Source organism: Periplaneta americana, chromosome 3, assembly GCF_040183065.1.
Source record: "Periplaneta americana isolate PAMFEO1 chromosome 3, P.americana_PAMFEO1_priV1, whole genome shotgun sequence".
In the NCBI taxonomy this organism is placed as follows: domain Eukaryota; kingdom Metazoa; phylum Arthropoda; class Insecta; order Blattodea; family Blattidae; genus Periplaneta; species Periplaneta americana.
Genome location: NC_091119.1, coordinates 122,098,978 through 122,124,463, shown reverse-complemented (window position 1 = coordinate 122,124,463; position 25,486 = coordinate 122,098,978). Strand labels below are relative to the sequence as shown.

The window sequence follows — 25,486 nt, the reverse complement described above, 5'->3', positions numbered from 1 at the left end:
GCTTCCTGCAGCATCAATACACAGCTGTGCAAGTCTAATTATGTTCAGATCACCGAGCCTCAATAACTTCTGGTGTGCGAACTAAAGGAACTCTTTCTCTTTTCGCATTTTGCACAGATTCCACAGCGCGCCACTTTTTAACCCAACCCTCTATTGCTCTCTTTGCCGGTTGTCCTCTATCCGGAAACGTATCCCTGAAAATTTCGCGGGTTTCCTTAATCGAACTTGTTCTCAAATATACTTCCACAATTTCCACTCTTTGTTGTATCGAGTAAGTCATTTTGCAGAATGCGAACAGACACGTGTAATTCGACTGATGACTGATGAAATACTGACAGGAAGGATGCTAACAATCGATTATTGCATAAAATTGTCCATTGTTGTAGCTATTTACTCATTTCGTTATGATACAATATGACAGAATATGATAATGAAATTTCAAGCAGTCAAAATATCGCATTCACATTCAAACGGGAGGCGGGCTACTTTTATCTGTGCCACCCAGTAAATGATGTATGGAAGATTGATTGTTGATACAGTAAATTTTTGGCGGTTAAGAATTGTAGCCCCCTAAAATGTTGTACATTTGGAGCCTATACATTATATGATTAGTTTTCATAAAATTTGTTTGTATTACACTAATCCAATATGGCCATCTTATAGCTTACAAAACAGTTTGCGATATCATCAGTGACATCACAGCCATCCATCGAATCTGGGAACTTACCATATTTTTATGTTTTCATGCAGGAAATATGGAAAATCTGACACAGAGTAGCAAAATATGGCCAAAAATAAAAGAAACACTACAGAAACAAGATGGATACGGGTTATACCTCACGCTTCGTTGCCAGATTCATCCATCTCAATTCACTAAGGTCAGCACTGCTGTCGATTTCAGACAGCTTCCAGAAGGTTGTTGCTCCAAGATTTGTGAAGCAGAACTTGAGTGTGGTCACACGTGCAAAAATATGTGTCATTTAACAGACAGAGACCATAAAGACTACAAGTGTTCCAAGCCATGTAACAGGTCAGTTTAATGCCTTTATTCTGTTTTTGTTAAATAACTTGTGACTGATGTTTCAAGATTGCTTGTACAGTATTACCTAGAGACTGATTCCAATCTGTGGTAAAAGATGAGAAAGGCCCACTTAAAATGAACAGTAATGATTGGAATATGTGAATTTCAGGGCTCTACAATTAATTAGCATCAGTCCAATCTTCTGAGATTAGGATAACTGCTTGTCCAAGTACCACGTTGTTTAGTCAACTGTCCGAAGATAGGTGTGAACCTCACAAGTCATACCAACAAGGAACCACTTATGAGACAACTAGGCCAGGAGATAATGTGGTAGGGTGGCCAGTTCCTTTCCCCCTCCATTGCATACATCGCCCATTAGCTACATATTACACTAACGGAATTCAGATATAAGCAATTGTTCTTCCTCTGACACATATCGTCAAATGAGTTGTACTGCCTGATAATAGATGTACAGTAGTGGCAAAAAAAAACCGGACCGACCCTTCTAGCTGATTTCAGAGCCGTGTTCACAGTGACAGCACAGTAGACTGGTAACTAAGACTTTCGTGGTTCGAATCATGCCTGGGTGGAAACTTTTTTTTTTTTGTTCCTTATTCAAATTTATTCCCAATACTTTTTGATTGCAGCGATATTTTACTACTTAATTAACTTATTATTCCCAGAACATGAATTTTACCAGCTTATTTTCTAATGGCTTTCGAAATGAGCTACGTCAGCAGTCGAAACTACAGCAATTTCAATAGATTACTCGCTATCTTGTGAATGTGGGCATGGCATGTGCAGTGGCTCGTTCTGGGGACTTTGATTATTCTGTCGGTCCGGTTCTTTTTGCCACTACTGTACATATTAGCCAGCACTTCAATCAGAGGCAGGTATCATGGTACTATTTCAGCATCAGTCCAATCTCTTGAGATTAGGATAACTGATCGTCCAAGTCCCATGTATCATATGCTATTTCAGCATCAGTCCAATCACCTGAGACCAGGTAACTGATTGCCCAAGTACCTACCATGTATCAAAATACTCGTATGCTATTTCAGAATCAGTCTAATCACTGGGACTAGAATAACTGATCGTCCAAGTACCATATCAAATACTATTTCAAGATCAGTCCAATCGCTTGAGATTGGGAATCATGAATGGACTTCTCGATATTGGTTAGGGGGCGCTTGAGATCATAAACCCTGTCCATTTTCTACATTTTCAAATGCATTCTTTGCAGCATCACATATTTTCTTGTTGTACAAAATATGTTTCTCATTATACCTAGTAGGCCATAATGCTACTCAGCTGTCACTAACTCTCTGAATTATAAAGCGTTAACAAATATAAACGTAGTACCGGTACTCACAATGTGATGAAATTGTCCGAAGGTTTATCATTACTATTTTATTGTTTTCAAATTTGTACTTAAACTGTAAAATTGTTTCTTGAGGTTAATTTCAGTGAACATTCGTAAGATGGCTACAATCGTAAATTAATCAGATAACGGTACGGTAATTCATTTCCTCTCGTAATTTAATTAATACTCTCTTAATATTTTCTATTATGTAATGTTGTAAGCAAAGAAATGTTTAGGTTCAGTGGTTTTGTGTACTGATTTGTTAATACTTTCTTGCTTGTCCATCGTTAATTAGTGTAAATGTTACAATGGTATCCGTTATTGAACACTTGATTGTGGGGCAGAATCATTCGCTAGATGATTTAGTATTATAATTCGTAATAGTACCATACAGATAAAAGAGAATTTCAGTAACTGGATAAAATGTTAAACTTCGGAAGTTTGAATTACCAGGTAACATGACAAATTAAGATTACGATTGATATTACTAAAGGAGGTAAAATATTTTATCAATAGTCTCAAATTAAAACATACGAGTATTTAATACCGGTGTAACAAAAATAATTAATTACAGTGTGAAAATGCAGAATATTTGTTGCTGTGGATGAGGCCTCGATGTGGTTGCTGGGATTGCCGTATCTTAAAATGATCTTGCTCCGTTATTTTGTTGCACTATATGTGAAATCACGACAGTAGAGAACAACAGATGTATTAGGTAAAATTTGGTATTTTTTACGACTTTTTAAATTGTTATGGGCTACCTTTAAAGCAGTAAACATGGACTCATCACCAACAGATCTTGTGAGATGTGCTGTGGACAAAGCATGTATGAAACGGTTTCTCCTTAATTATGCCTACTATCATTATACCACTGCTCCTTATATGTAAATACCTCATTTTCTTAGAATTTCATATTATCAACATGAAAACTCTGCTTCTGTTTGCGAGATTATATGATTTTCAGAAATCATTGGTGAACCATTTGGTTGCAGGATACCAGACGCATGTGAAGAAGAACACAAATGCCCGAAAGTCTGTAGTGAAGAGTGTGGACCTTGCATGACCCTTGTTCCAAGAACATTTCCTTGCGGCCATTCTGTCAATGTGGTGTGTTCCAAGAATAAAGACTGCACAATTGAAGTAGAAGTAGTTCTGCCTCTTTGTGGCCATGCAGTAACAGCTCAGTGTTACATGGACAAAGAAACTGTACCTTGTCAAAAACCTTGTGAGAAGCTGCTGGAATGTGGTCATATCTGCCAGAAACTTTGCCATGCCAAAGAAGATCCTCTACATTTGGAAGTGAGACAATATTTTTCTTTATGCTCTCATACAAAGTATTAGAAAATAAAAAAATTGTAATAAGAAAGATTCCCATCACTACAGAAATAAATATATAGGCCTACCGATCAGCAAAAGAAATTGATTACTTTTAAACAATGTGTACTTTTAAGTTTAGACATAATTTTGAGTGGAATAACACATGTTTATCACAGGTACAGTATAGAAGGCAAGATCTGTCCTGTGACCTCATCATGTACCTTGGCTATTTCATAATAGGTATGGAGGGGGAAGATTGGTTTTAGTCTGAGATGAACTTATGTGTTGGTAGATTCGTACTGGTATAATATTAATTATCATGAAACAAACTTTATTTCCGATTGGTTATTCTTTCTCCTATTGCACAGTTCACATGCCAGGCCTCGTATGGTTAATTGTTTTATTAAGTGCGACTAGTGATTAAATGTGTTGTTCTGTCTCTTCACTTTCACCACCGCCACTGCCGCTGCCGCCACCAATATTTCCTTGACTTCCTTAGTGGAAGACAGGGTCACAACAAACCGTCTTTCTTGCCTAATAATATGTTTTTCTCAAAAAAGTGTGCTTTCACACAGAACACATGCACCGGGCATTATAAGCAATGCTAGATGTTTTATTGCTCCCTTTTTCTTAGGAAAAGAATAACATAATTAAGCAGATGGTTCGTTTGGTCATTTTATCACTTCGTTTAGTTGAGATAATGTCTCTGAGGCCAGAAGACGTCAGGGTTATCACCCTGATTGGTGATGGACATAGCCTATGTTACGCTGCCATAGGTGCATCATACATCATGGTGCAAGAGACTGTAAGATAGTTCCAAGAAAATCGAGAGTTATACCAGAAGACCGAAATTTGCAGACTAAGAGAGACTTCAGCCCGAGGAGAGCTATTTCTTGTCGCCCAGGTCTTAAGGGATCGCCATATTACAGCTCAGAATCGACTGCAGCATGTGTGGAGTGTTAATATGAATGAAGGTTGCTTACAATCATGAAGACCTGATACAGGATCAGAACTGACTCCACAGCCAAGCTTTGTTTTGCTCGTCAGCACGCTATATCAACTGTGTAGAAGTGGAGTTGTGCAGGTTCTGTCTGAAATCTGTAGATGGCAGGGAAAGAGCATCCTCTCGGAGAATGTGCACTTCGCATATCATTTTCCATATCGTTTCCAGACTCTCTCTCTGCCATTTGGAGATTTCAACGTAACCTGGATTCATCAGAGAAGAACATACTGCTGCAATGCTGCACAGTCCATGGAGCACAGTGATGAGCAAACTGAAGATGGGTGGCTTGGTGCTGTGGGATCAGTTCTGGTCCTATAGCAGATGGTCGTTATTGTAGGTCACCTTCGTTGCTGAAGAGTCCTCTTGCCATTAACACCTGACACTTGGTGCAGTCGATTCCACGCTTTAATTTTTGTAATATAGTAATTTCTTAATAGCTAGCCAACAGAAATCGGTCATCTTGGGCTAAAGTCTCTATTCTTTCTAGATCTAGGTCTTCTGGTGTAACTCTAAGTCTCTTGGAACTGTCTCAAAGTCTCTTCCTTGCACGTAGTGTTTGGTGCGTCTATGGCGGCAGCAGCAGTGTAACAGGCTGCACCCACATCAATCAGGATGACAGCTCTCGAAAAGTGTTTGGATGTCAAGGGCATTATCTCAACTAAACTCTTTCGCAAATGGTTAGTCTTGTCATTTCATCAATGACAAGACTAACCATTTGCGAAAGAGTGAAAGATGTTAATTTCCAAAAGAAAGGGAGCTGATAAGGTAATAAAAGATCTCGCTTTGTTTACGATGACCCAGTGCACATTTTCCATGCAGAAACACACCCACCCCTTTTTGGAAGACATATTGTTAGATAAGAAAGTGAAGAGAAAATGGGACAACATACTCAGTCCCTAGTTAATATGCATCCATTAAACAATTAATCACACTTAACCAGTGATAAACATGTTATTCCCAGGGTGACAAAATGTCCCGGTTTTACCAGAACAGTCTCAATTTTGGATGCTTTGTTTCAATGTCCCGAAAAACTTTCTCGGGATGCAAAAACGTCCCGGGTTTTTAAATCCATTACTCCCTCATTGTAAGAGTACCAGTAGTTGAATTTACGCCGAATTTGCACTATATCAACCGTCTCAGAAAAGTGAATGCCTTCTTGATTAGTAAGACCAAGATTTTGGTAAAATAATCACATTTCAACCTAAATGTATTGGCTGTCCTATAGCCGACAATAGTAGTGAAGAGAATGTAACCAACGAAGTTCTCTAACAAATAGTTTCCGTTTTGATAATTTGCTGCTTTGTCTTGGTAGCATGTGCTTCTTATTTACAGTATATTTGTGAGTATAATAATTGTGAGTTTTCATTAGTATGCCAAAAAGAAAGTGTCCTTTGAATGATCAACTTCAACAGTTTTTTCCATACATTCAGAAATTAAAGTGGAAAGACAAAGTAGAGTGTACATTGTATAACTCGACATTTTCAATATCATATGGTGGAAGAGTAGACACATCAACCAAAAGAAACATAAACACATAACTTTACCATCATCTCCTAATAAAATCACGTCTTCTTAAAGCCAATAGTTGCGGGAGAAGAATTAAAATTTGCAACAGTAGGCACTTTTACTTATAACACCATCGAACAACTGCAGTTTTCGTTAGATGCATTGCACTTTTTCCATTATCAGGAAGTTCTGAATAGAAACAGCTTTACTTGCGGTCGCAATAAATGTGGAAAGATTTTGTGAATGTGCTCGCCCATTTTGCTATGAAAGTCATTCTGAAGGAACTAGAAGCAGCTAGGTTTATCTCTGTGAAGGTTGATTTCTCCAATCATAATAAACATTTGAAAACGTTACTGTTCCTATCCTTGTGAGGTATTTATTTTCCTAACATAGGAGTTAAACTCAAAGTAATGTTATTGAATTTAGTGTGTACAGCTAATTTAATCGGCAATTTAGTATCGCATAAGAATGTCCCATTTTTTTATTTAAAAAATCTGGTCACCCTGGTTATTCCACTTAAAATTACATTGATGTAAAGACATCAATTTTTTCTTTCACTTCGTTTAGTTGAGATAATGACTCTGAGGTCAGCAGATGCCAGGGTTTTCTTTTGAGTCAGTGTTGTATCACTCTTAGGTGCAGTCCGAAGTCAGAATTGTTCTTCGTAGGGCTCCCAATTGTTTCTCAAAAAAATTATTACTGTAAAAGTTCTACATATTATGGCATTTCACCATTCGAAAAAGCATGACCCGACACTGATTTGCTATGTCACACATTCTCAAAGTTAGGTTCGTCAATATTATTATTATCTTCTTTTTGTTGATTAAAGTTCACGTTAACACTTTGTTTGTTAAAAACATAAAATTGTTTAGTCACATGTTAAAAAGTGTTAAAATTTTTAAAAAAGGTATATACCTTGGACAGATGGCCCATTTCGACGTGATGTTACGTCTTCATCAGTGTCTCCTGAACTACTGGTGATCTTGAATTCTGCGATCTGCATTTGTCAGTTGTACAACACTTTTTAACGTGTGACTAAACAATTTTATGTTTTTAACTTCTTTTTATGTTGTAAAATTACTCACTAGTGTATGTTTTTAAAGTCTTTCTTTACTAATAAAGAAAACTATCGAGGCAGTGTATATATTGAAGTTTGAGGATCAGTTCCATATGAATTCAAACAACAGATGAAAACTCTGTTCTCTATTTCCAGTATAAGTGTATGAATCCTTGCACGAAACGAAGAAAAAATTGCAACGAGAATCACACCTGCAAAAATCTATGTCATGAGGAGTGTCATGAGTGCACGGCCTCTGTCCTGAGGAAGTTGCCTAAGTGCGGCCATGAAGTACGCATGAAATGCAGTGCAGATGTTGGAACGCAGCCTTGTGATAGAGACTGCACTTCCACCCTCTCTTGTGGACATCCTTGTCCAAACAAGTGTTCAGCTCCGTGTGGAAACTGTCAAGTTTCGGTAAGTAGTAATATTCCATCACCAACAAGCATTTCACATAACATGTAACAGATTTGTTTGTATATTGATACCAGCACCACAACTGCTACAGATTATTTCTTTGATGTCTTGCTATCAACAGCTTCCGTGGTAGGCCAAGTCACACTCCTGAGAGCGCTGACTGTGTATGCCTAGCAAATGGAGTAAACATAGGATACAACATCTTCACTTTCCTGTAGATATTATTGGAAATGCTGTCCATTTGCACATAAGCATTCTTGACACCTTCGTAAAAAATTGTTGATATGACAAAGTTCATTGAAAATAATGCCATCTCCTGCTTATTATATTTCAGTTCTTCCAACGTGTAGGGATTGCTTTTGAAAACCTTTCCTTTTAGGTTTCTCCAAAATAAAAATCACACGGTGTGTAATCGGTGGAGCATGGCAGCAATAATCCAACACTAAAAACACTAACTTCAAACACTTATTTTATTTATTGAAGCCGCGACTCTATGACAAGTGTGGAATGTTGTTGGAAGACGACATATTAACGTTCATAATCAGTCAAGTGTTTGGTGCCTCTATCTTTCAGAGTTAATTGTGCCATTAAGGGGTTAGGTACAGCTTACAGCAGTAAAATTTTGTAAATATTCAACATTTTTTCCTCCATTACTGTATCTTGTGCAATAATGAAAATTAGTATGTGTAAAACACTGTCCTTCTGCTGTATGAAAAAAATATTTTTACGATTTAAAAAAATTATTTACATTTTTTCTTTTCAAAATTCAGTTCACTGTGCAGTGATGAATCGTTTCCCACGTAGCTAAAAAACTATCCAATATTCTGTGATGAAATTTTTTGTGTGTATTTATGCATATCTACAGTATGATGCAAGACCACTTCTCTACTTTTGATAGATTGCCTGATAAAAAATAAATTCATTTTAAAAAATGGTCAAATATCAGTACAGGTACTTTCTTCTAGCACAAAATAAAAAGAATATTATTTATTAAGGAATGTATTTGAAAGAGCATGATATTGTAAACATGAGTTTCAGCAACAAAATAAAAGAGAGAGAACATGAAAAGTTAGCAAGTTTATGAGTTATGAGGGAAACGCTTCATCACTGCACAGGGAACTGCCACTTTGAAAAAAAAAATATAAATATTTTTTTTAAGTCCTAAAAATATTTTTTTTCATATAGCAGGAGGACAGTGTTTTACACATACCAATTTTCATTATCGTACAAGATACAGTAATGGAGGAAAAAAATGTTGAATATTTCCAAAAATTTTACTGCTGTAAGCTGTACCTAACACTTTAAAGAGAATGGGTCCATTTATTTTTGAGAATTTACTATTCACTCATTTTTATGTCATGGTGTAGGACTTTCCAAGATGAATTAACGTAGGACTTTCCATCACTTCTTTTGAGAGGACATACGCCCATCTAAATGAAACCAGAATTCATCAGAAAACAAAATAAAAAAACACTTGAACAAACAATTAAATTACAACACACAATACAGTCCAGTTACCTCTCCATAAAAAATACAAAAACATATATTTGAAGGAAAGCACAGTTTAATGACTTCTCAAGATGAGTTACAGATCACTGCTAAACACTTAAGAATGCTCGTTCTCAGAGGTGTGACTTTGCCTGCCTGCCTGTCTACCACTTGGGACCTGTGGCCAGTGGTACATCAGGGAATTATTACATTGGCAGTAGTAGTAGTGGCAGTAGTAGTAGTAGTAATAGTAGTAGTAGTAGTAGTTACAGTAGCAGTAGTAGTAATAGCAGTAGTAATAGTAGTAGTTGTTACAGTAGCGACAGTAGTAGTAGTAGTAGTAATAGTAGTGGTTAGTTAATAATACAAGACCACACATTACATGATAAGCAAACAGACGGACCCATTAAAACTATATTCACTTTAGTAGCAGTAGTAGTTACAATAGTAGTAATAGTAGTAGTAATTACAATAGCAGTAGTAGTAGTAGTAGTAGTTACAGTAGCAGTAGGAGTAGTAGTGGTAGTAGTAGTAGTAGTAGTAGTAGTAGTAGTAGTAGTAGTAAGAGTAGCAGTAGTAATAGTAGTAGTTACAGTAGTAGTAGTAGTAGTTACAGTAGCAGTAGTAGTAGTAGCAGTAGTAGTAGCAGCAGTAGTAGTAGTAGTAGTAGTAGTACTGGTAGTACTTTAAAACATGTGTAAGAAAATTGTATATGTTTCTTATATAAAATACATGCTTATTAGGAGTAAATTATCGTCCTCTTCATAATATCTATGGGCCATATTCATAGACATTCTTATCGCGGGCTTCTGGTGGATGATCAGCGAACTAACGATTGTCATATCCATAAACCAGTGTTAGCGGTATGATATGATATGAATCCTGTACAAGTAATCAGTTGATAGCCGGGGCTAGCTTAGCACGCTCGTAGCGTGGGCTAGCGAAATGTCTATGCATAGCACCCTAAACCTGTGACAGTATGTGTGTTTGTGAAGTGCAGTGGATTTCTGTTTTAGGCTGAAAAACTCTTGGAAGGCTGTGAACATTACGTGCAAGTGAAGTGCTGTGAGATACCCGATCCAAGCCAGTGCAAAAGTCCATGTAAGAGAATTTTGTCCTGTGGCCACAAATGCACTAATCTTTGCTCTGAGAAATGTGTTTCTCAGTGCAGGGAGCTTGTCTCTAGTTCTGCAACGTCTCTGTGTGGTCATCCTGTGAATGGTCCTTGTTATATGCAGCAATCATCAAGCACAGATAAGCAAGGTATGTAATTATAGCACAAATCTGCCATTTAGAAATTACAAGGGTGATAACATATTCACATCATCCGTATAGACAAGAAGCTGATATAACCCGTTCAATTCCAAACCTTCTCTGTTATCCTGAACTTTCCTAATGGCATATTCTAGAGCGAAGTTAAAAAGTAAAGGTGATAGACTAAAATACAACATACATAAAAAAATTCAATAAAATTTGAAAATTTAATAAAATAATTACAAAACAGGAATTACTCAGATAAAAAATGAGAATCAAATCAAGAATAATATATGTTTGAATAAATAAATATATTGGAAAGTAATATGAGAGTCGTCCTGAAAATAATGCCTTCTATTTATTTTCATGGAAACTACAACAGAGCATAATAATTAATAACACAGTTAAATAGAGCAAGATTTCAGCTACATATAGCTATTTTTTCACATAGTCACCACTATTCGTTACGCATTTTTGCCAGCAATGAACAAGAGGCTGCATACCACACTCGTAAAAATCTGAACCATCAGAGACAAGCCACTTTGTTACATCTGCGATGATAGCATTCTTGTCTGGAAAATGTTGCTGCCCACATAGTCCATCTTTCATAGGCTCAAAGAGGTGGAAGTCTGAAGGTGCTAAGTCCGGACTATACAGTGGATGTCATAGGACAGTCCAGCCAAATTTTGCAACTTGCTCATTGGTCGCGAAACTGGTGTGGGACCTGGCCTTATCCCATTGCAAGCAAAAGATTTCTTCTCTGGCCTAGGAAAGCCTAGTCAGAATTGACAGTTTCTCCAGGCTCCAGGGCATCCAAAAGAATCACACTCCGTCTATCCCAGAAGACTGTCATTTTCACCACTGTTGAACACACTACTGTGCTCACATCCATTGTATGGTCTCCGTAAACCTTCAGCAAACGTCAATGGGTGCAATTTGTTCGGCAGTGAGGAATTAAGTAACACACTCTGTTTCTTACGCACCTATATGTCAGATGCCATTTTGGTGCTCTGCTGCCACTATCTGTCGCACAACAACTGAACCAACAGAACACTAGCATGAAGATTCAAGCTTTACTACAACACCACTAACATCTGGCTCAGATGTTACAGATCAACACAAAAAATAGGAGGCATTACTTTCGGAATGACCCTTTTATATCTACAATACAATATCCAGTTGCACGTCCATGTCATGAAAATCTTAAATCTTATTTTTTCCCAAGTAGTTGGACGAAATCAGTTTTCATGCATACTACACTGAATAATGAAATCTCACAAATTTCACTTACTGGAATATCATTTCACTATTTTTCCATTCACCTCAATTCATAAAATGAAAAGCATGACACTAATGTGCTCATAACTTACGCATTAACATCACATGCAACAACCAGCCATGCGTAAGAGGAACTCATGGACGTGATCCAGTGTATTATTTTTTTTATTATTTAGAATGCCTGCCTGCTATCAGCCCTGAATACACTGCAGATTATTGTGCACGATCTCTTATTTGAATTTTGTTTTCTATTTTGGCCACCAGGATATTTGTGGAATCACCAAAATCTTGTCTTGCAGAAACATCTCTGTAGTCTTAATCAAAACGTTGACACACACAGAGAAATCTGCAAGAAAAGTAGGAAACTTGGTAAGACGAGATACAGTTCACTGGCAATATTGATTCATTTTCTCTTAATATGAGTCAGTATTCTTGTACATTAGGGTGTATCGAAAAAACTTTTCTTGAAAAATGAAGGTGGCTAGTGCGGAAAAGTTGCTATTTGTGGCAGAAAGAAGGTAGAAAAAAAGAAAATGGTAATTCGACAATATCCTGTGTCTCCACATCAGCTCTAATGTTTTGCGAGCTTAATGCTCTATGTCTGTTTTCAAATTTTGTTTCGTAGTGCAACTCTTCGCCTATTTCTTTAAATTTACACTCAAAAATAACCCAGGGCCCACAAGAGGAGGTGGTTGCACTTCCAGCCCATCCCTCCACCCACCCTTAGTAGTATACTCCGGTGTCGGTGTCAAATGTTGATTTACGCTGCATAATCAGACTTCGTTTCGAAGCATGGCATTTCTCAGCTATGCAAACTAAATTAAGTGAAGGGTTACTACAGCTCACATACAAGCGGAGAATCCTATAAGCAATTGTAGGTCGTCGAGATTGAACAACTGGTCCTGGTTTCTTCCTTTCAAGCTCTATCGGACAAAGGCCAGAATGAACGGCTTGGTAGATCCCCAGAAGATACTCCTGGTCAGTTGGCCTACTAAGATCGGAGATATATTCCATGTTAATTTTGTTGATCCAGGGTACTTCAATAACTTTGAAATTCGCCATGATTTTGTCTCAATGGAGTAACACTTCTCCGATATTTCCAGAACGTGTTTCTGGACCTGTAGTGATACCAGTGAGACGTTTCATGAGATAGCGGAGTCGAAGTTCATTTGCATGGAGATTTCATTTTCGATGCACACCACCGATCTGTTCTTTCTTCCTGCATTTGTAGGGACTCCATCAGAACTAAATGCTGCCAGGGACGAAACATTTAATTTACTTGCCTTTAAAAATTGAAGCATGGCTCTTCCAATTTGATGTCAATATCCAGAGGAAGGGGAGACATGTCGAATATACTTTGAATGTGGTTCTTCTAATAAAGTTATAATAATGCTCCTCTTGTTTTCCTCGGCGATATAATCGATTGTCCTTTTTCTCCTGTGTTATTGCCTTGTCCTTTCGACCATCAGAATATACTGTTCGAATGAACGTATTATTAGGTGTTTCTTCTTTCTGAATTTTATCTCCAATATTCATTTCTCTCGTGACCATCTATTATAAGATCCTTATTGCTAGTAGATATTATTCTCGTGCTTGTAGCAAGCTGTCACAATTAGAGCCACATCTCTTCTCGAGGTGGCTATCTAAAGGCTGCTGAAGATAATTTTGGTAGAGGCAAGCGAGCCTGAGCACCAGAAGGCTTCGATTCGAAGTCAGAATCCACACTCCTTCACTGCTGTTCCGAGTGGTGCGAAGGCGAAGACTCAGAGCTTGTAACTGATGTCTATTTTTCTCTTCCTCTGAATTCAAGTCGCACTTCTTCAGATCGATGGCGAATGAGCCTCTTCGCTTTCCTCTCTTCACTCTTAAATAGTGTCTTCGTCGTCACAATGTCGATATTATCAATAATCATATTTCGTTAATTTTTCTGATCCATTAGAAAGGATACTCCTATCAATGGAACTTTCCTACTTAACTCACATTCACAGAGACTTTTCGGGTCCGGGCACTTACAAGAGCATATATCAAAAAATGTTCTACCTTTATTAATAAAAGCCTACTCATGTGCCCTTGAGGTTAGCCCACTTCGTTAGTGCGATTTCAAAATATTCTGATATTTATTATGATACAATTTTATCTTTTCCACTACTCTACGTTTGCTGATGGTAGAAACACTTGCTGTTTTCAAACCTCGATGTGTTTGTTGGCAGTAACATGAGCGATGTCTTTTACTGAAAGGTGTTTTCCACCTAGTTCGTTTGTCTTTAACTGTCTGATCCAAAGAAAATTTGTTATCACATCTTTATAGGTTGGAAGTTGCAACTCTCTCATCGGTCCTGCTATATCGAACAAAGGACTCAGCAGTACGACAAGTACGGAATTATTTTTTCCACTCATGACAACATGATGCATAAGAACTATTGCATGTACCACTAAACCACTGATATGATACATGATTTCACAGGAACAACAGTGATACAAACCTGGCCAGCATAGCCTACCAAACACGACTGCTGGGCAGACGCTACTCTAATTGCCAGCTTCCCTCTCTTCTCTTACTACACAAGAACATACTGGTGCCAGATACTTCTCTTCTTGTACTATCTTTGCTAACTTTTAAAAGATCTGGTTAACGAGGGGTAGCTCTATAGGTATGCAGACTGTCGTTATAATAATTTTTACAAGAATGCGTTACAAAATTCGAATCTTCAGTATTGATGCGGAGACACAAGATATTGATTAAATTTAATTTTCTTTCTCCTGCAGTTTTTCTGCCACAAGTCGCAACTTTTCCGCACTAGCCACCTTCATTTTTCAAAAAAAAATTTTTTTCGATACACCCTATTGTACATGCCATAAATTTACGATTGAATCCATGGCTTTTGTTTTCTTTCGAAGAGGTCATGCTAAAGGTTTTCATTATTTCTTAAAAATATGTCATTTTTAGTCAGACTTGAACTCACAAATAGTAACCACTGTTCCACCGAGGATGACGTACAGTTCCTATTAATAAACCAAATCAACAGAAATCACGCTTTATCATCGCTAATAATCATTATAAAATCGTTTATTATTCTTATATATTATTGCTATACACGAAAGAAGAAAAAGTTACGGAAACTCCAGAAGGATTATTGTTGTGTTACCAAATAGAAGGCTTTTGGAAAAAACAGTTTAGGAAATGGTCCAAGCTACATTGTCAAAAGAACAATCAGAATTCATTGCCAAAAAATTGTATTCACATATCTTTAGTGTTGGTAAAATACATCGGGGTGAGAAAGACTCCAGAGGAAAAGTATTACACAATGTGGTCTGAAACCAAGTCAGGAACTGGTGTTGGATTATTCGAAAATGGCATCAAGCTTTCTTTTAGTTTGGGTCAATATGCCACAGACTTTCAGGCTAAGATTTTTGCTACCTTAGCCAGCATCAGGGAAAGTACCTATTAGGAAGACTGCAATCGTAGACATATTCTTATACAGATAGCCAAGCGGCACTTAAGGCACTTGAAGCCCCCTTGGTTAAGTCGAAACTAGTCTCGGAATGCCGCGAGTCCCTCATTATACTGGCTGAACATAACACAGTTCAACTGAAATGGGTGTCAGGACATGCAGGGATTCGGGGTAATGAGAGAGCAGATGAGGATGCCAAAAAGGGAACCGAGATTCCATTCATAGGACCTGACCCTGTGCTGGGACTATCTCTAAGACCAGCTAAGCAGGTTATCAGGGACTGGGCTCTCAAGAAACACAAAAACTACTGGAATTCAAGTGAGGGCTGCAGACACTCTAAGGCCCTCATAAGAGATTCTGATAAAAGCAGGTCAAGTGACTTGTTAAAATTGAGCAAGAAACAGCTCCACTGGGCAGTCGGATTCCTTACCGGACACTGTGCCCTCAAGAAGAACCTGTACAGGATGGGACATAATATCAACCCAGTAGAAAGACGAGTCTGTCGCTCATCTATTGTGCGAATGCAATGCACACGCTCATCACAGAGACCTCATCTTTGAAAAACATTTTTCGAAGCTTGATGAGTTATCAACTGCCCCAGTCCGTAGTTTGATTCAGTTCATTAAGAACATCAAACTATTGAACTGACAGGATATTATGACGGGAATAAGCAATAGAAAAAAAATGTTATGCTTTATTTAACGACACTCGCAACTGCAGAAGTTATATCAACATCAAAGGTGTGCCAGAATTTTGCCCCTCAGAAGTTCTTGTCGCATTTAAGCACACTTAAATGCCATCGACTGGCCCGGGATCGAATCCGCAACTTCGGGCATAGAAGGCCAGCGTTATACCAACAATAAGCAATAGATCTTTCAGGTAGCAATATTAGGTCTGTCATAGCCTCTCCATTTAATTTCAATTCAATTCAATTCAATGTGGTATGTGTGACTCGATATAAATTAGTATGATACATTTATTTTAGTAGTATTTTAGTAGGTTATTTTACGACGCTTTATCAACATCTGAGGTTATTTAGCGTCTGAATGAGATGAAGGTGATAATGCCGGTGAAATGAGTCTGGGGTTCAACACCGAAAGTTACCCACCATTTGATCATATTGGGTTGAGAGAAAACCCCGGAAAAAAACCTCAACCAGGTAACTTGCCCCGACCGGGAATCGAACCCAGGCCACCTGGTTTCGCGGCCAGACGCACTGACCGTTACTCCACAGGTGTGGACAGTGTGTTACAGTAATCACAAGAGAATATCAGAAGAATAAAATGCACTTGTGTAGCAAGTCCATCAGGAGTCTAATGCAGGAAAACTTGTCTGTAGTTCGATCATCCACAGCATCCTGAAAAGAATATGCTATCATCAACAATATTTAAAATCCATCTTGATAGTACTGCCTAGTGATGGGATGTGATTTAAAGACCTGTGATTTTGTCGCTATGAAGATTTGTCACTAGTTCCGACTGTGACTACAGTTCCAAAATCACAGCTCCGAGAAATCAGCATAGGCCTATCTGTTCGATATGTGACTCACAGCGTTGGCGACTGATGTGTATATGTAGCAGCTCTGGTGTCCAGACAACTGCAAGTCAGGGATTAACTTGAATGACAACAATTACTGGGGTCAAATTAATTTCCGTCTCACTCAAAAGGTTAATATCGGCTACTCTCTGAAGCTGCACTCTGTATATTCTTCCACAAATGATTCTTAAACATTCTTTGACGAATACACGCTCCACACATCACGATAACAGCTCAGAAAGTGTTTCGTTTTCAGTGTACAGACTGCGGTAATCAATATTCTTGATATAAGACATGTCTCTGGCTTATCAATTCAATTCGCAGAAGAGCGATAAACATAAATATTAGTCGGCTTGGATGAGAAACATGGGTATTCCTAGTGCTTTGTTCAGAGATAGGTAGATGCCAATGATATTGAGTTCTAGTTGACTTGGAAATCTACAGAGAGGAAATGGAGCCCCATAATCGCAAAGAATCATCCGAACACAAAAATCACACTAACAAAATCGCTATTATCTGTCATAGTAGTAATTTTTTCGGAGCTGTCACATTTCTGAGGATGGCAAAACCCTGTTACAACCCCATCTCTAATACAGTCCATCCGAGCGGTTATGTTGTATCTCGGTCTCCTCCACCTATTTCTGTTGGCCCATCTGTACTGGACTGTCTCAGCTGCTATTTCCTGAAAACATTTGCTGTTGGGAATTTGACTTCTGCGTAATATTATACAACTATTTAAAATAACTTAAAGAAAAGGGCCCCGTTAAGTTACTATGTCACGTAATTTCCCCTTGTTTTGATGACCCTGCGACATAACCACCCAGAAGGACAGTACTGGGCAGGGAAAAACTTCGGTATATACCATTATGAGATGGTTTTTATAGTAGCAGGATGCTGGTACCAAATACAGAGACATCTCAGCATCGGTAGTGTAACACACACAAACTATTCATGTAAACAATTATAAAATAAGTGAAAGATAAAAATGTTGTTTACTCCCCAATTTAGGTAACTGTGTCTTAGTTTTTCGAACTTTTTGGTAGTTGTTTATGAATCTTTGAGAACTGGAAATGTTTTGACGAATGTTCTTTTAGGGCACGATGTGCATTTGGTCAGAGTTGCCCCATACATAGATGTTGTAGTGGACCAGGTAAGAGAGGTCAAAGGAGCCACAATTATTACTCTCTTATTCTATCCTCTAACACTCAATGAAATGCTTTCATGGACACATTGGTTGTGTTGTGTCAGAATTCTGTTGGGAAAAGAAAAAAAATTACACTTTTTCCTCAGTTAGCTCTGCAAAACAAAGAGGTGAAAAGTCTCTGCCATGTATCTAATCAGAATTAACAGTTTCTTTAAAAAGAAAGTACTTCTTGTCCTTTCTTCCCTAATAACACATGACCACCAGCATTAGTTCAGGTGGTAGGCATATTTGTCTGCTGATCCGGATCTGTGCTCAGGCATGGGTTCGATCTGCACTTGAACTGATTACATGGTTTGATTTTTTTTCACCCTAGGTTTTCCCTAACTGTAAGGCAAATGTTAGGTAATCTATTGCGAATCTTTGTCCTGATCTCCCCAAATATCATCACGCTATCACCAAGTTCATCATTGCTAAATAAACTAATAATTGAAAAAGCGTCATTAAATAACCATTAAAAAATAATGCACCATACAGTAAGAAATGAGATTTTTGCATTATAGAGTGACATTTGATGTAAGAAAAGAGATTTTTTGCAGCTTCAATAACCGGTGCTTTTTAGGAATTTACTTCAGTGTATGCAGGTGGAACTGAGCCTCGTTTGAAAACAGAACGAGATTAGGGTAATTTTTTCATATATAGGTTGGACCACTCGAATGTACCTGATTTCAATTGTATGTGACTGGTAAACAGTTGAAGATAGAAACCTACAGTAACGTTTATATGAAAAGAAAACTCAACAAGTTTCGATATGCATATCACCATATCTCAACGTGAGCTCCAGCTGTAACTGTGACAATATCGAGGTGATGAACAATTTCTTGCCAAGCACGTTGAAGCATGTCTACTGGAATGCTTTCAATAGCCTCTATGATGCGCTCCCGAAGATCTCGAAGGTCTCTGACTGGGGTGGCATACACTTTATCTTTGACGTAGCCTCAGAGAAAGAAATCGAAAGGTCTTAAATCCAGAGATCTCGGAGACAAAGCGATCGGTCCTCCTCTACCAATCCAACAGTCAGGAAACACGTTGTCTAAAGTCGTACGAACGTCATTGAACCAGTGTGGAGGAGCGCCATCTTGCTGAGACGGTCTAGCATCGTATTGGCGAATTCCACTTGTTTGGGTTTGTCATCCGGCTCCAGACGTTGCATTAACTGGATTTTGTATGCGTACAGTTTGAGACATTTGTGGACAATTCGTTGTAATGTTGATTTTGGTACTTGAAGTTCCCGCGAAGCTCTTCTTAATGACTTCCACGGGCTTCACTCACACGCAGAATGAACATTTGAAACCATTACGTCGGATGTTCTACGACCACCACCATGCTTCTTCAATACCGATCCTGTAGCTAAAAATGTATCGTGCCACTCCTTAATGCTTTTAGCAGTTGGAGCATCATGGTTAAACACTCGCCGATACTTCCTTTGAACTCTAACAATTGATTTAAACTCCGCATACCACAACACAGTTTGCACTTTCATCTGCTTGACAATCAATACAATCTACGAAAAGAAATCATGTCTATGCACCATCTACCGACAGGATTCGAAACTTGTTGAGTTTTCCTTTCATATATACGGTACCATAAGGTTCTATCTTCAACTGTTCACAAGTCACATAAATTGAAATTACGTACATTCGAGCAGTCCACCCTGTATTTGTTTGAAATCGGTCATAAGGTCTACGACCAGATATAGGATCACTGGGTCGCAGGTCTTGCATCACAGTCACTTCTATAACTTTGCAGCTTTTCACACAAAATAATAGATAATAAGTGCCCATTTCCTGCAAAAGACGACGAGACGATTTTTGAAGGAGTTTTCCGGTTGATACACAGTTATATTAAAGTTTTCCATGGTGAGGGTTCTGCAGATGCTTCACAAAGTCTATATTATTTTTTCCTCCTTTTTCAGATGAATGCAGGAATCAGAAAAAACTACTCGCATTTTGTCGAACACCATGTTACAGTGTGCTTGAATGCGGACACAAATGTTCTGGCACCTGTGGGAAGTGCTTTCAGGGCCGAGTTCACAAGCCTTGCAAAGAGAAGTGTGAAGCAACCTTACTGTGCGGACACAGGTATGAAGACTGCATAATTATGATATTATGTATTATTGCGTGAAGTGTTTGGTAGTATTGTGAAAATAACGTTGTATGTTTGTATCACTTATTCAGTATGTACGAAAATGTCCTGGCTAAGATGAGGATGTGTTGAAATTATAATTTAATACAATTAAAATCATATCTTTGGTAGGCTGCTTACTTATCGACACAAAGTGAATTCCATGTGGTCTTTTGCTTAATGCAGAAGACGTCACTCACTTTGAATCCATCCATGTTTGTAACCATTTTTTTTCTCTTATGTACAACATTGCAAAGACAGTAAGACATTCCTGTAATATTGTATTTCTTAGAAATGTTTTTACCCTCTTTAGGGAAGAAGAACCATCTTTCCGGTTCTGCTCTTGTCATAGAACTAGTGACTATAATTCTGAGGAGCTTTGTCATTTTGGTGAATGTTTCCTTCAAATTGTTTCTGTTGATGAATTGGAGTAGTGGAACAACTCCATCCATTTTCTCATAAATATTACTTTCATGCAAAACACGTCTGATTCTGTCTTCAATTTGCCTTCTTCATACGTTATACTGCTAGTTTGAGCAGCAGTCATGTTCTTTTCCTGGAAAGTGTCTCGAGAATTCAGGAAATTTAAAGGATTTATAAGTTTTGCTGCTTTTAGATTATCCAAGAATTGGAAACCACAACAAATCTCTTGTATGATTCGATCATACCTTCTTGGCATAAGCATTTCGGCATGGCTGTTTCCGACATTTATTCTTAGATGTACCGTAACTTTACTGTTAGCACTGTCTTGTCTGTTGGCATGGTGTTGCCTACTTTGACGTTCTCTAGCAGTAGAAAGAGACATTTTCGAACATGGCTTTATTAAAAATTGATTACTTTGACCCAATCTACAGTGTGTTCCACAAGTCTTGGGCCATAGGCCAAGTTACCAGCTCAGAAAATGTATTCAGTGTGTTTTCCACTAACTATTACACATAGCTCGAAACTATCTTTCCAGCTCTCCATGACACGATAAAGGCTGTCTGGAGTGATATAAGCACAGCACGTAATAATTCACTCCTTTATAAGTGTGAGGCTTATAACCTTCAAGGGGCTTCCCAGAAAAAATCGAGATATATCAAATCTGGTCTTGCTGGGGACTCTTGATGGCCCATCCAATGTCTTGGAAATTGTTATGTACAGCCATTTACAGATGTGTCGATTATAATGTGGAGAGCACTGTCCTGTTGAAACTATCATCAGGATTCAGGATAGCGAGAAATGCTACCTCCTGGACGATCATTAGGTATGTCGCCCTACTTACATGCAGTCATACAAGGATGAACTCATGATTCGATCATTCCATATGCCGCACCAAATCATAACACAGTTGGCATCTTCTTTATTTGATGCCTACGTTCGCTGATGATCAATAATGTAAGTTTACTGTATTCGCTTCCTTGTTAATGTAAGAATTGGCTTCATAACTGCTAAGAACACTGGACAGGAAATTGGGATTGGTCTCATATTGTTGAACAGGCTGTTTAAAAAATTGCACACTAGTTCAAGGTCATCCTCACTTAATTTCTATAAAAGTTTCAAATTGCAGGAGTAATATTTAGTGACTTTCAAGATGTGCTGGCTGTTGGTTTTTGAAACACCATCTCTCTGGGAAATCTGTTGTTGGATTTCTAAAGGCTTCTCCGGGGGAACTAGGACATGCATGTTGTCTGGTCATGTTCTGATGGTCTACTGTGACTTAGCTATGATTCCAGACTTCACTTATGGGCACTTTGTATTATTACTTCACGGAGTTTGTTGGTCGAGATTTTCTGCAGTCCTACGGGCTTCCCCCCCCCCCCACAGACAGTTCATGTTTAAAATCAACATTGCATATCAGGAGTGTATTTCTGGTTTGGCAGCGCCAAGGTACCATACTATTTTTCGAGGCCAGGTGGCGCCAGGCCACTTCTCTGATTTTCATATTATCTCCAAATTTTGCATCTGTAAAAAGTCATACTTTATTCATATTTAAACAAGTTCATAGTGAGGTCATCTATTCCACAGACCTAATAATCTCTACATCTAGATTCAAACCCATGTATTTTCGTCTGACATTCCATAAGTAATCCTGCGGAAATGGTGATGATGATGGTGGTGACAGTGATGGTGTTGCCGGTGAAGACAACTACTACCGGTACTATCAAAATCCCAGAGTCAGGGCACTTTTTCGTTTAGAAATACACCACTGGCGCATATTATATTCTATGATGATGACAGATTTGTATAGACCAGCGGTCATCAGCCCAGTGCACCCTCAGGCTAGCGTCTCTTACCTGCGGATAAGACTTTGCACTAGCGTGCATCCGTGGCAGCTCGTGGGTATACTTCCTCCCTCTCCCTTCTGCACGATGGTGCATATTCAGATACACTTCTTACCCGTTACCATTTTCAGCGAGTATAGACCCTACAAATCTGTTAAAAATATACTGATACAATATAATTTTCCCATGTTTGTATAAACAATATCGACACGTGCATGTAGTGTTATTCAAATAATCGAATATATGTAAGATTACAATTTGTTTATTTTATTTATTTTTTTATGTACTGTTTTATTTAAGAACAAAGAGCATTTTGTTTATGCACTGTTTTATTTAAGAATAAAGAGCATTTCTCATTGTCCCCTTTTCCACTGTCAGTGTCAGTGATGAAATTAAAATGAATTGACAAGTGGAAAGGGATTAAAGAAAACTGGAGAATCGAAACCTGGACCTGCTGTCAGCGTGCATTGCGTTTGCTTCCCAGTTGTAGTTTCTAAATGATGTACAATATTTCCTTGAAACTCCATTTAATGTATATAATTTGAACAATTCTAGGTGCAACGCGAATTGTGTCGATGGCTGCCCACCTTGCCTGAAGAACTGTATGAACAAATGCAAGCATTCTCAGTGCATCAGAAAGTGTGGACAACAATGCTTCGAATGCAAGGTGAGCCTCCCTTTGGAATATATCTTGTTCTCACGAGGTAGTTTAGTCTATTGATAATGTAGAGCAGTAACTAAGAAAATGAATAGGCTATTTTTATAACACAGGAAGTAACTAAACTACTAGTGTATGTACACGTGTGTCCATTATCACTTCTTTTTCCATATTCCCTTGCATTAAAAATATTCACAATTTGTTCACAACCATCCTAAATATCATTGCAATTGAATGACATCAACATCGATCCCATACCCACTGTACTGTCATCCATTCTTCATTCTCTCTATTCCTACTACTTTGGCAAAGATGAGAACTACAGAAGACTTGCAACTGACAGAGTTATAAAAGGAAGCTTCTCATGTTTGAGAAAGTCAGTCTGTTGTACTTTAATTATTAACTTATTGCGTCCATATTTTTTCTTTTATGTTCTCTCAAATTGATTATCAGAAACATAAGCTGACACGCTTTATTATTCTTCTTTGAAGAAAAATACAAAAGAAAAAGTTGATATCGAGTATTTTGTGATTTTTGCTTTTAATTAAATGCAAAGCCACTGTTGTATCACAGAAAGTAGCACATTTTCTAGCTGATACAGGGTTGTGCACAGGCGTGAGTTCGATTCCTGCTTGGTCTGATTACCTGATTTCCCCAAATGTAAGGCAAATGTCCATGATGAATACTCAATCTCATCCCAAAGAATACCATCTCACTACCACCAATCCCATTGATGTTAAATAACATAGTAGTTGATAAAGCGTCGCTAAATAACAGAATAAAAAAACTTTAGGAATAAATGCGTGGTAGTGTTTACCACTCAAGCTTCCTACACTTCTTGCGGGAGATGAACTTCTCACGTGCACATGCTACACACTCCAAGAACTGGGCTCGTCTATGCGTCTTCAGGCAGCGCGTCTGAACCGAGAGAGAGCATCAGTTCCTGTCTGTATGCTATGCACGTGTCTCTCCCCAGTGCTGGTGTTGCCACCTGGTGGTAGTCGCGTTCCCTTTCCACCACTCCACGCAGTGCTAATTCCTGATGTCAGTCGCTTAAACTGTGTCGCGAAATTTGCTATTGGCAGGACATATGGTGTCCACACAAAATAAATGGCTACTTGTAGTCTCCAATACAGTGTTGGAATATCTCTGCTCTAGCATGTATATTTCAGTTCGTATTTAGAAGTAATGGAGATGTGTTGTAGAAATTGCAGATTGATTTAATTTGTGATAATTAAAATCCGTTTTTATTATATTGGATAAACTACAATTTGAAGTTGTTCCGGCCTTGCGTAGACTCCAACTAAAAAACGATCTCGTAGTGACATAGAGGAATCTCCTGCAAGTATTTACATCAGGTGATGCAACACAATCAAATAGGAAAGCGCGAAGTTTTGTGGTTGGAAGAGATGAAAGATTAAGAATGCAAACTGTAAAAATTGTACATAATGAACATTTGTTTTCGATGCATAGTAAGAAACAATGGCGTTTTGTCACACAAAAAATTAATAAAGTGGTACAGTATTAGAAGCAACAGGAGTTGGCATTACAGCTACAAAAAATATATTCAAGATTTCAGTCCCAAACATTTATCAAAATCCAACAAAGAAATGCATTATTTTCTCAGTACCCACTCACTATAATTGACTGTATAGCCATAAAAAAGTAAATGTAATATTTTATTATTTTTCTTTTCAGCTGCTCCTTTTTATGGATTGGTTTAATTGTAACATGACTGGTATTATTTTCTTTTGGATTAGGCTAAGTTGTAAATGTGACATACTTTTTTAAAACTGATGTTACATGATTATAATTATGTTCGATTCATAAAGACCTGACAGATATATAATTAATATATAGGCTTATCATGTATAGGCTGCTGAAGATATTCAATTTTGTGCATTCATTTAAAGATAAAATGATTTACTCCTTGACACTATCTTGAATGTAATGCTACGAAGAATTACGAAACTGAATGAAAACAATAATGGTATAATCATATAATAATGATCCTCTTTTCAACTAATGAATAATTAATTCATTGGAGGACATTATATCAAACTGATTTACTACTTGAGAAACATTTTGAATAAGTGCACCTTTGACTTAACAGAAAGTTTTGTTTTTTAGTCCCAATTTTAAAAGTACTTATACGCAATAGAAATACAATGGAACCCCCTCCCCTGTTGCTTGACTTTCGGCAGTGGATGGAGAAGTGGCAATATTGGTAAAAAGCTGTGGCTATCCCCACTAGCGTCATGGATTACAGGCACTATGTTCGGTTCAAATGTGTCGAATATGACGAAGTTCGATATTCGCTTCGTTCTGCAGAAGGAGGTCTGTCATGTTTATTTCATCTTGTTATAAAAATATTCGCTATCCTCCACTCCTACCCCTTCATTGTTTTAGCCGCTTATGTTCCTACTATACCTGATCAGGCACCAAAAATGAAATACAAAGTTCCAATATCTTTGTGATTTGTTGAGAATATTCATCGTTGCAAAGTTAGTAGAATGGCTGAGAATTTTAACACATCTTGCGAGCAGT

The 25,486-nt window shown here is 37.9% G+C and overlaps 1 protein-coding gene across 1 annotated transcript in view; it reads left to right on the top strand.

The window, feature by feature from the left end:
- The window catches only part of LOC138696478 (NFX1-type zinc finger-containing protein 1-like), a 106,216-nt gene that overhangs the window by 66,360 nt on the left and 14,370 nt on the right, over positions 1-25,486 (top strand). The window contains exons 7-12 of the mRNA XM_069821491.1: positions 751-1,030; positions 3,377-3,683; positions 7,424-7,684; positions 10,189-10,435; positions 19,809-19,974; positions 22,837-22,948. Coding sequence (XP_069677592.1) covers positions 751-1,030; positions 3,377-3,683; positions 7,424-7,684; positions 10,189-10,435; positions 19,809-19,974; positions 22,837-22,948 — 1,373 coding nt within the window. The remainder of the gene's footprint in view (positions 1-750; positions 1,031-3,376; positions 3,684-7,423; positions 7,685-10,188; positions 10,436-19,808; positions 19,975-22,836; positions 22,949-25,486) is intronic.